The sequence below is a fragment of the Rhinopithecus roxellana genome, chromosome 1 (assembly GCF_007565055.1).
Source record: "Rhinopithecus roxellana isolate Shanxi Qingling chromosome 1, ASM756505v1, whole genome shotgun sequence".
Taxonomy (NCBI): Eukaryota; Metazoa; Chordata; class Mammalia; order Primates; family Cercopithecidae; genus Rhinopithecus; species Rhinopithecus roxellana.
In genome coordinates, this window is record NC_044549.1 from 14,754,981 (window position 1) to 14,767,287 (window position 12,307).

At 37.0% G+C, this 12,307-nt stretch overlaps 1 protein-coding gene and 1 non-coding gene across 5 annotated transcripts in view; one reads left to right on the forward strand and one right to left on the reverse strand.

Moving 5' to 3' along the window:
• NSUN3 (NOP2/Sun RNA methyltransferase 3) overlaps window positions 1-12,307 on the forward strand; it is a 72,099-nt gene that overhangs the window by 34,852 nt on the left and 24,940 nt on the right. For all 4 annotated transcript variants that reach the window (XM_010357314.2, XM_030939862.1, XM_030939876.1 and 1 more), the window contains 2 exons: window positions 3,288-3,442; window positions 4,176-4,297. In XM_010357314.2, coding sequence (XP_010355616.1) covers window positions 3,288-3,442; window positions 4,176-4,297 — 277 coding nt within the window. The remainder of the gene's footprint in view (window positions 1-3,287; window positions 3,443-4,175; window positions 4,298-12,307) is intronic.
• LOC115892147 lies at window positions 7,699-7,758 on the reverse strand. Its single transcript, XR_004052035.1, has one exon. It is a non-coding gene; the product is annotated as a U7 small nuclear RNA (small nuclear RNA).

Below are 12,307 nucleotides of genomic sequence, written 5' to 3' on the forward strand. Positions count from 1 at the left end.
TATAATATTAGACACATTTTTTAATGCATACATTATCTTTAAATACTCAGTGGCCAAAATCTAAGAGAGAGTGGGAACCTTGAAGGTAAATTGTGTACTGAAGCTGGCTTTTGACTTGGGAACATTTGCTTAACGTGAAAAACTTACATGTTTTTTATTGCTTCATGAGAGTGAAGGAATATAAAACAAAGCCAGAGCCTACCCAAGCAGAGCATCTAATAGAAGATTCATTTACATCAAGCTGGGATTCGGAGTGCTATACCCTCCATATAAGGTAAACCAGGAAGAAATTGTCCTCTCCAAATGACTGCAAGGAAAATTGCCTGTCTTCAGCTTTGATGCTGGGGGAGGAGAAAAAATACCCTCTGAAATCATTATAGTGAAGTTGCAGAACACTGAAAATGAAGAGAAGAACTTAATAGCAACCAGAAAGAATGGAGAGCTTAGTTTCAAAGGAACAGTGGACAGAGGGTTGACACTTGAGAGTAATAAGAGAAACCAGCATTCAAAGGAATGTAAAAGATGACTGTCAATCCAGAAATATATCCAGTCAATAATGCTCTGAAGAGCAAAAGTGAAATAGAGAGAGAGATTAAGAGTTTGTCACCAACAGTTCTGAAGGATGTGCTTCAGGAAAAATGAAAGTCATCCAAGATGGAAGATAGGAGTTAGAAAAAAATGAAGAGCAAAGATGGGATATTATGTGGGGAAAGTCTAACCATCCTTGGCTATAGAAGACCATGATAATGTTTTGTGGGATCAAAAAATGTAAGTCCAAAGAAAACCCAGATATACAATAACAGTAGCATCTAAAGCAAGAGTGTTACAAGATTCTTGTATCTTTTAGGAAAGTTGGTGAAAATTGACTTAGCTTAGAATTTTCTTAACATGTGCATATTAAAGGTCTTTTGGGTTACCACTAAAAAAGTTGAAATAGAATATGAAACATTTAAACTAGAAAAAGAGGAAAATTGAATGAAAGATGAGTAAGACCTCTTTCCTCTGAGGCCCTTAGTATTTGATAGGCAGTGGTGAACAATGGCAAGAGTGACTTTGGGGGTTATCTTGTGGACCCAGCTTATGCATCACTACAGATATAGTTGGCTTCATCTTTACTCCCATCCCTCACCTCGTGGCTGGAGCCACTTGAATTGTTTCCAGAGACTGGAGAAACCCTAGCAAAGGCTCATGCCATTCATGCAGTTGTCTGCTGCTAATGCTACCGCTGCCACAGATTGAAGAGCCTCCCGATGAGTGCCAGCTGACAAGCAGAGATCACCTCACCTGTGTGCTTGCAATACCTGGCCTTGGGTACTGCCTGGTTTCTTAAGCAGTTGCCTGAAGGGGTCAGGTACACAACCCCAAAGTAGGTAGAAGTCATCAGCTCTTGGTGTGGACTTTAACCAATGAGAGAAAGAGACAAAAAGCAGCCAGCAGATTGTTCTTCCTCCTTGCTCCACTAACCTCCAGTTCGTAACAAGCCTCTGTAATTTCGAACTGTAGAGTTGCCCTGAGAGACTGACCAAAGCTGTAGACAGCTTGATTTCAAATCCTCCTGTATCTATCCTGCTCCTTCCGTGATTTACTTCCTTTTTTCTCTCACTTTTGCTTCCTTAGAATTGCAACCTGTCCATACCATGAACTTCTGTCTTAAATTGTTTTCTAGTGATTTCAGCTAAGACAAGGGCTCTTAGACACCTATTTAAGTTCCATTAGCAAGTCCTCCAAAAGATACCCAAAACAAAAATGAGAACTAGCTGTACAGATGTGCTTTAAGATGATTTTCTACTCTTCTTCTCAACAAAATTGATGCCACCTCCTGGGCTCCTTCCCTATAGAAACATAGAAATATGAAGCCCTGGGCTGGGCACAGTGGCTCACGCCTATAATCCCAGCACTTTGGGAGGCCGAGGCGGGTAGGTCACCTGAGGTCAGGAGTTCCAGACCAGCCTGACCGACATGGCAAAACCCCATCTCTACTAAAAATACAAAAATTAACCAGACATGGTGATGTGCACCTGTAATCCCAGCTACTTGGGAGGCTGAGGCAGGAGAATCGCTTAAACCTGAGAGTCGGAGGTTGCAGTGAGCCGAGATCATGCCACTGAACTTCAGCCTGGGCAACAGAGCGAGACTGCATCTCAAAAAAAAAAAAAATATATGGAACCCTGGTGGTAGAGACGGTAAGCCATACACAGAAACACCTCTCATATGAGATAAATAAGAGCAGTACAGAGTATGTTTGGGAATTGGAATAGTCCATCAAGTTTGGTAGAGCACAGGGTATACTGGGGAAATAGTGGGAGATTAAAATGGAAAGATTGTCCTGAGATCTGGCTATTATGGACCTTGATTTAAGGACTCTGCATTTGAACTTTATTCAGTGGATGATGAGAAGTCATTAATTTTTTTTTCTTTTTTACTTTTTAACAGTGGAATGACAATCAGAAAAAAAAAACCTAACATATATATATGTGTGTGTAAATATATATATATGTAAATATGTATTTGAGCAAAGGCTTTACAATTTTTTTTTCCCTTCTATGTTAAAATTTAATGTTCAGTTAGTTCTCTAGTATTGTTTCCTTGGTAACCTGACAGAGATTGTCACTATGTTTCTAGGCGAGATTGCTTATGATAAAAATCAGCCTGATTGGTGAACTGCATGTGGGCTGGGAGAAAGAATAAATAACCCCTAAAGACCTGGTAGAGATGCCATGCTTTGGGTCTTCTGAGTACAGTGATTCTTATAACTGGGCATGTCCCTGTGGAGACACTGAAAGCCTGTGGAGTTGTTAAAAGAAAAGATGGTTCCTGTGGGACAGGAGACTTTTAAGCCAGGACAGTTCCTGCATCTGCCCCAATGTGAGTCTCATCTTCTTGCACCTGAATTACCACCTGTGTTTACTCTTAAGCGTTAGTTCTTTAGAGCGAGAACCGTGTCTGAGGTATTGGTTGTATAACATATCTTTAGGAATCTATAATTTTTTATAGGTTTTACCTCTAATAAAATTAAACTTGGTGGAGCAAATGCTGAGAGCTTCTGAGAGACTGTGTAGGCGTGACTATTGTAAATGTTTTATGTAGTAGGTATGTGTATCCATATATACATACACGTACACCTTATTTCTGTTTTTAAAGCATAAGAAAATTATAATGTTTACCTCTGAGCCGTATTTCTGCATAATTTTGATGAGTTAACTTCTTCCTGAAATTTATTTGCTGAAAAGTAGAAATTTAACAGTTCCATTGCCTTCATTTGAAACTTTTTAATCTTTTTTATTTAGGTTATCTTCATTGTAATGAATATGATAGTCTGAGATTGAAGTGGCTGAGGCAGACGTTAGAATCTTTCATCCCACAGCCTTTGATAAATGTAATTAAAGTGTCTGAATTGGATGGCAGAAAAATGGGAGACGCCCAGCCTGAAATGTTTGACAAGGTACTTTTATTACATTGTGAAAAACTGATGGATGCCCAGTGATACCACTATTATGTTGCTTTGTGGTTGTTATTTTCCATCTGTTCTCAGACATAGCCTGATACAGTTTCTCAATACCCTGGGAAATTTTGATAAAGTGAATGTGGAAGCAGTTTTCATTTGATGGTCAGCATGGTTCAAAGGAAGCAGTAACATTGGGATTGGGGATTATAGAATGTTTTATATTGGCAGGTAACTCAAAGATACTCAGGAAAAGATCGGATATTATTTGGGTCAGTACTGTATTGCTTTAATTCAGTAACATTTCATATCAGAGTATGACAGTTGAAGAAAAAGAGGTCATTTCAGTGAGCTGAAATTGAAATATTCATTCTTAGAAATAAGTGCTGAAAATTCAGAAATATATTAATGTCTAATTACAATGCGTAACTTTCATAAAAGTTTTTGCTGTGGTTGTCAAATATATCAAATAGCATTAGTAGACAGAGTAAACTTTATTTCTCCCATCCTAAGCCCCCAAAAACAAACACTGAAAGTACATGGTAAGCTTTTCTGAAAAGTGTTAGTGAGGAAATGCCATAAGGAAAAACTTCCTGTGGTGTATTTTCAGTTAAAAAAGAAATGTTTTTATTTATTTGCTATTTGTTTACCATGTTCTAGAGAATTTCTCTATTTCGTGCCTGAGAATAGATTGTCAGTGCATATTTGCATCACTTGTCCTTTTTTTCTCTAGGTGTTAGTGGATGCTCCGTGTTCAAATGATCGAAGCTGGTTGTTTTCTTCTGACTCTCAGAAGGCATCCTGTAGGATAAGTCAAAGGAGGAATTTGCCTCTTCTACAGATAGAGCTCTTAAGGTAGGGACTGTTAATACAAAAGTGTATTTTGGTGTCTGATGTAATTTAAACAGGTGTGATAGAACATGTCAGGCCCCCAGTGGAGGGCTTGCTGTGTAGGTGTCAGTGATTATTCCTCCAAAGGCTGCACTCAAAAAATTCCCAACTTCTTCCTCTTTATCGCTCATGCTATAATGCTCACCGCCCCTCCCCCCACCCCCAGTGATGTGTAGTCTTGCTGTGCATTGTCTCTTAAAGGGCATAGACAATTTTACTGTAGTTCAAAGTTGTTTGCTCACTGGGACCCAAGCCCGGGGGTTCATAGCCCTGTGTCTTTTACCAGAATCTGAGCAGCTCCTTAAGAATAGCTTTGAATCAGGATGCATGTTTTGTTAATGTTCTGGATGAATCAGCCCCTAGCAAGTTGTAGCTCGTTGTTAGTGCTTGTCTCCCCTCTGAGAATTTTCCAGAAGGACCTGGCCACTGAACATTTGGTTTCATTAAGAACAGAGCCATTTTGAAACATTGTCCGGGTTCCAACAGCGATTTTGACGTATGCCCTACTCCCATGTAATTCTTCTTGTTTAATGCTAAATCAAATATTTTTGTTTGTCTGTTTTTGAGACAGTCTCACTCTGTCGCCCAGGCTGGAGTGCAGTGGTGCAGTCTCGGCTCACTGCAACCTCTACCTCCCAGGTTCAAGCTATTCTCCTGCCTCAGCCTCCTGAGTAGTTAGGATTACAGGTGTGAGCCACCAAGCCCAGTTTTTTTTTTTTTTTTTTTTTTTTTTTTGTATTTTTAGTAGAGATAGGATTTCACTGTGTTGGTCAGGCTGGTCTTGAACTCCTGACCTCATAATCTGCCCGCCTCGGCCTCACAAAGTGCTGGGTTTACAGGTGTGAGCCACCACACCCAGCCGCTAAACCAAAATTATCTATAATATGTAAAATACAATTAAATGGTGCCTTAATCATTCATTACCTCTTGCACATAGAAAGACAGTGAGTGACAGTATACATTTCCAACTTCTGACCGATACACAGCAATGAACATATACCATTTCCTAAATATTATAACCAATACTAATACATAGCCTTGTATCAGATTACGTCTCAGTTCATTATGATGATTCTTGGTAGTATTTATCAGAAGGCTTTTCTGAACATTTCTCATCCAGCAGTTAGACCATTTGTTTGTATACTTCTGATGTCCACCTTTCATGTAACACTAAGATATTTTGAAAACTTTATACCACCTTACCCTTTTACCCTTTGGGTTATTAGCTTTGAGATGACCTAGATCCTTCTGTAAATCTTTTCTCACCTAAGCTTTATTGATTTGACTTCTTCATTTTTTGTTTGTTTGTTTGTTTGTTTTTTGAGGTAGAGTCTTGCTCTGTCACCCATACTGTAGTGCAGTGGTGTGATCCTGGCTGACTCCAACATCTGCCTCCTGGGTTCCAGCGATTCTCATGCCTCAGCCTCCCAAGTGGCTGGGATTATAGGTGCCCGCAACCATGCCTGGCTAATTTGTGTATTTTTAGTAGAGACGGGGGTTTCACCATGTTGACCAGACTGGTGTCGAACTCCTGACTTCAAGTGATCTGCCTGCTTTGGCCTCCCAAAGTGCTGGTATTACAGGCATGAGGCAGCATCCCCCAGCCTCAGTTTCTTAATTGTTCCTGCTACATCAGCCTTGCCATTGTTATTCCTTACACCTGCAACAGATGCTAAATCTTGTGATGGCTTATTAGCATTGTGATCTACATTTTTTTTAAGCAGTAAGCAAACAAATGGGCTTCCTGAGAATATTATTTTTCTTCTCTGTCTCCTGACAAATCTGCCCCTGACTTCCTTTTCTTTCTGTTTATTACCAGGTTTTCTGTGATATATTCTGTCTACTGTTTTTCCTCCCATTTTGTCTCAATTAATTATATTTTATCTTCTGTTTCCTTTACTCTTCCAAACCTATTCTTATTAAGGAACTATTAACTTTTAAAATTTTTAGAATTTTTAAAATATATTTCTAATTATACAGGTAATACATGAAACCATTTTCATTGTAAAAAAATAATACAAATGAAGCAAAAGGCCCTGTTGGCCACATGCCCAACCAAATATCAGCTTTCTTCTTAGAGTTAACTGTTGGATTAGTAGCTGTATGTAGTGAAATACATTTCAAAATGTATGATATGCATACATTATCATGCATATCATATTTATCATGATATGCATATTCTTCTGTTACATGGTCTTTTTTTTTTTCACCAAATATTTCTTAGTCTTTTCCATGTAAGTCTACTTTGTTCTCTTTAACTTATGTGAAATATTCAAGAGGATCTATTGTATTCCTTTTTAATCCTTTAATCCTCTGTTTCTGGATATTTACATTGTTTCTTGTGTTTGTTTGTTTGTTTACTTTTATAAACCTTTCTTTAATTTGTCTCATCAGACAGGTCTACTAGCATTTTTCTAGATTAAATAAATATTGAGAAGTAGAATTGAGGATGAAATATTTTAATAGCTGTGTTGAATTGTTCTCCAAAAAGGCTATACCAGTTTATACTCCTTGCTGCACTGGACTTTGTTTACTGCTTGCTCCCTCTTAATATATTCTCTTCCCTTGACATTTGTGATCATAGGCTTTCCTGGTTCTCCCTACTTCTCAGTTATGCCTTCTTTGTATATTATTCAACTTGCTGCTTATCAGCTTATCCCACAAATTTTGTGTTTCTTTAGCCTACTGATGTTAATCCTTTTCTCTATCTGATGGCTTCAACTGATATCTCCCAATACATGAGCTTAAACTATCTCCCAAATACGAGTCTAAGCTCAGATCTTTCTCCTTAGCCTCAGACCTATATATTCAGTTACCTATCCGAGATCTCCAGAAACTAAAAGCTCAAATAATTAAGATAAAAATCATAATTTCTAATTATCTTAGGAGAGAGAATCTCCACCAAATCAACAAAATAAAAAATCAGAATAGAAATTCCACCAACCTGCCTCTTCCCCCTCTTCTCGATTTTAGTAAATGCCACACCACCATATATTTGCCTAAGTCAGACATCGATCTCCAACTTCCCTCTTTCTCGTTTATTGAATCAATCACTAAGATGTCTCAATCACTGAGACACATGTACCTATTACCTATTACATGTACTTATTACATGTGTCTCAAGTTTACCCAATTCTCTCCATCCTAAATAGCCTAACCTAAGCCACCAGTATTGTCACCTAAATGATTTTAACTGGCCCCTAACTGTCCTACATGTCTCCAGTTGTGAGCCGTACTGCTTGATTCTCCACAGTGAAGCCAGAGTGACACATCCGAAATGAAAATCTCGTGTCAATTATCCTTCTGGAAATCCTACAGTGGTTCCCCATTACCAGCAACATTTCACCCTCTTTTATTTTTAATTGGGGGATTTTCCAGTGAAAACCAGAATTTGCTAGACAAATTCTAAAAGAGCTGCAATACTTCATACTGTTAATATACTACTCAAGTCCTCTTTTGACCTGGCCCTTCTTACTTCAGCAACCTCATTGTTTCAGAACTCTTACTCATTTTGTTACAACCATGCAGTTTCTAAAAAGTCCACACAGTGTCTCATTTCCAAGGCCAGTGCATTTCCTGTTCCTTTTCGTTGAGAGTTCTTCTAATTTATGCTCCCCTTTCTCCTGGCAAACTCTACTGATTCTTCAGGAATCAGCTCTGATGTCTCCTTACTGACGCCTTGCCTGACTTCCAGGGAGTGGTGTGGATGTTGTCCTCATGTCCTTACCTTCACTTAAAGAAAGATTTATTGTCAGTTCCTCTGCTACACAATTATCTAGTATGTGCGTCTCTTTTTGACAAGACTGTAAGCCCCATGGAAGCAGGGATTGTTTTATTATTTTTATTCCTACCATATAATTTGGTGCCTGGCATGTAGAAGAGACTAAGTAATTGTTTAAAAACAGTATATTACATGGGTTGAGTATTTAGAGTTTATAGGTGTAATTAAATTGATAGCACAGTTAATCTGACAAAAATAATGATGTAATCATTATTGTGCTGCATGGTGATTAGGCGTAAATGTAAAGCAATTCCCATAATTTATTTTGATTAGTATTGCTTTTACATAGCCAAAACATGGCTACAGATGTAATTTAATTTTTTTATCGTTTAATAAGTTTTTCTTAATATCATTTAGCATTTCAATCATCATTGCAAAAAATCATTCACATGCATAAACCCCAGATGGGCACCTTCTTATGTCCCAGCAACGAAGGCTCTTCTGTAGTGGCCACTCCTCTCTTCCATCATCTTACTTCCCTAAAGGAATGATTTTAGTAGCACATCACTTTAGTAGCAAATTGGCAGGGCACAAAACTGAGATCCCATTCAATGTAGGTTTTCATGTAATCATATGAGACTGAGAAAGGCTACCGCACCAGCCATCGCCCATTCTTTTCCTTCAGCAGCTGCTCTACATTCCCTGCCTCTGCTTCCTGGTCTGCCTGAGAGGTTTTGCAATAACTTGAAGCAGCCAGAATTCTGAGTCCCTTGGCTGTGTGATTATGATAACAAAGGGGAGAGAGCAAGATATCCAAGCTATATGCAGAGAAAATGATCGGATTCCTGACATCTACAAGTCTTGGGGTTAAAAAGATAAAGAAAAAAAAAAATGATAATACCAGACGTAATCTCTCTTTTATCTCCTGCCCTTGACTTCAAAAAATGAAAAAAAAAAAAAAAGATGATAGCAATTTTATCATCAGGAATAGCTCTGTTTTATCACTATATCACTTACCTAGAATTTCCTCCTGCCTGTCTTCCAATCTTTCCTCAGCTAGTTATTGCATTACCTTTTGTTAACAAAAGGCAACCCTTTTATTCCACAGTATGAGATAAAAGGTTTTAAAATGCATGCATGCAAGAGAGTAAATACATTGATGTGTATAAGTTTCATTCATATGAAGGATTGATTACAGATCCTTATTTTCATTTGCAAAGAGCAATTGGAATGCAGGTAAACAAATATTGTCTGGCCTCATACTGTGGACAGAAGATGGCACTCAGAAGTGAGAAAAGGAGTGGAAAAGATAGGCAAGAGGTAAATAAGGGAGACTTTCTGATTGTATTGTTTTGCCAAAGGCTAGACTTGTATGTACATTGCCTGTTGACAGATACGGTGCTCAAAGGTACTTTATACACATGAGAACTTATACAGCCTTTAAAAACAAGGACATTCGGTCGTTTACTACAACATAGTGGGACAGTAGGACATTATGCTAAGTGAAGTAAACCAGGAACAGAAAGATAGATACCATATGATCTCACTTCCATGTGGAATCTTAAGAGTTGATCTCACAGAAATAGCATATAAAGGTGGTTACTGGAGGCTGAGGGTGAGAAGGATGGGGAAAGGTAAGACGTTGATCAAAGTCTGAGAGTTAGAAGGAATAAGTTATAATGATCTATCATGCTGCGTGGTGACCACAGTTAATGATGTATATTTCAAAATAGCTAAAAGAATAGATCTATAATGTTTTTATCACAAAAGAATGATAAGTTGGTGAGGTGATAGATATGCTAATTAACTAGATTGAATCTTTCTACAATGTGTACATAGACCAAGATATCACATTATACCCCATAAATATTCACAATTACTATTTTTCAATTTTATAAAAGGTATTTATGCCCTTTACGACTGTGTGAAGGCATGCTGTCACTTTACCAGAAATTATTTATATTTCTCTTACATAAGCAGTCTGCACAATGTTCAGAATTTCAGCTTTTAGAAAGACAGTGTCCTATAATCATATACTCTACAACTCGATATTAATCTGGTACATTTGGTACATTTTTATGAAAAATAAATGAAAATTAATGTCTTATTTGATAGAAGTTTTTTAATGTTAATTTCTTTATTTTTTATTTTTATTTAAAAAAATATTTTAGAGAGAGGATCTTGCTCTGTCTCCCAGACTAAAGTGCAGCAGTGGTACGATCATAACTCACTGCAGCCTCAATCTCCTGGGCTCAAGTGATCCTCCCACCTAAGCCTCCTGAATAGCTGATACTGCAGAGGCATGCTACCACACTTGGCTAATTTTTAAATTTTTTTCTAGAGATAGGGTCTCACTATATTCCCCAGGCTGGTCTCAAGCTCCTGACCCCAAGTGATCCTGACTCTTTGGCCTCCCAAGTGCTGAGGCCATAAGCACGAGCCACTGTGCCCAGCACTGATGTTAATTGTTTAAAAAAAAACTGTTAGTAGATATGTAATGCTCCTTAAATTTTTTTTAATTAATATACATATAGAAGTACGTATAATGATAAAAATAGTAATCTAACTTGTTTTTTGTTTTTTAACATGAAAAACGTATTGGAAGGCACAGTGATGACAGGAGAAAGATCTCAAAACAATATGAGTTCTTTGTGTACTTAAAGACTCTTTGATTTATCCATATAGAGGTAGAAAAATTAGAATTTTCTATTGAATTTACAGAACATAAAGATAAAAGTTGTATCAGATTTCCTCACACATCTGTCCCAAAGCTATTTTCAGGAGATGAGAATGAGGGGCAAGGATACAAGGAATAATTAAACATAAGCCAGTTCTGTTAATGGAATGCCACTTAAAAGTATACCTTTATTATCATTTCTCAAAATAATTTTTGAGCCGCTTATTCCTGTTACATGCTATGTATGTTCATACTCTTTAATCAAATTCTTTATATCAAGAAAAATAAAGTGGGAAAATATACTGAAAATGAAATATATGTAGTCTTTTTAAAAAGTGACTATGATATTTGTATAAGAGAAGTTTACATGATTTTTGGGTGAGAAAGCACTGACTGAAGAATATGATTTATAACAAAGATGTAGGTAACTTATTGCAGTAATGTATCATGTCAGTTGTTTCCTAGGAGAAAATCAATCACATTTAAAATACTGACCCCTTCTGGTTTTCTTTTCTCACTACTTGACAAGTAAAATCCAATTTGTGAGCTCATTGAAAAAGGAAGCTTAGATTATTCGGTCACATTTTGAAAATTTGTATAAATCATCCAGATAACAATCCTTAAAAAGTGGTACTCTGACAGCAAGAATTGTGTTTTGAAAGAAACATTTTAAGAAAAACAGAAAACAGAAACACTAACATCTCTTCTCTGATGCACTGCAGCTAAGATAAAGAATATCTAGTGACTGTGCAGCATGGCCTTCATCATTCATCAGCACAGTGGCCAAAAAATTCATATGTTTATATTGCAAAAATAGTATTTGAATATATGGGGCTATCAGAATGGAAAATTCCCACCACTGCTTCAGCTATGTATATGTTTCCTTTTTAAAGTTTGAATAATTCAGTTCATGTTGCATACTATCATCATATGCTTAGTCATATGTTTGGAATCCAGAAAACAAAAGCAAACTACTATTAACAACTACTACAACTACTACTAATAATTATTCTCTTCCTCTTTCTGTTCTACCTCCTCTGTATTCTTCATCTTATTTCTTTTTTCTTTAAGTTTAGGTGGCAGTAGTCAGAGGTTATGAAATTTAAAATGCGCAGTTTGTTTGGGGAAAGAACATACTTCTTTTTAACAAGAGTTTACTGATCAAAATATTACACATTCAACGAAATGGTAAAAGCCTGAGGAGCCATCCAAAGCTATAATTTGTAACTACTATATTTTCTTTCATAAAAAATATGTGTCAAATATATATTGACAATATGAATACAACCTTGAAAATAAGATGTTATCAGCATTTATTAATTTATTTAACATTATCTACTTTTTAATATTTATGTATTTATTTATTTTTGAGAGAGAGTCTCATTCTGTTACCCAGGCTGGAGTGCAGTGCATTGATCTCAGCTCACTGCAACCTCCGCCTCCTGGGTTCAGGCAATTCTTATGCCTCAGCCTCTTGAGTAGCTGAGATTACAGGCATGTGATACCATACCTGGCTACTTTTTGTATTTTTAGCAGAGACGGGGTTTCACCATATTGGCCTGGCTGGTCTCAAACT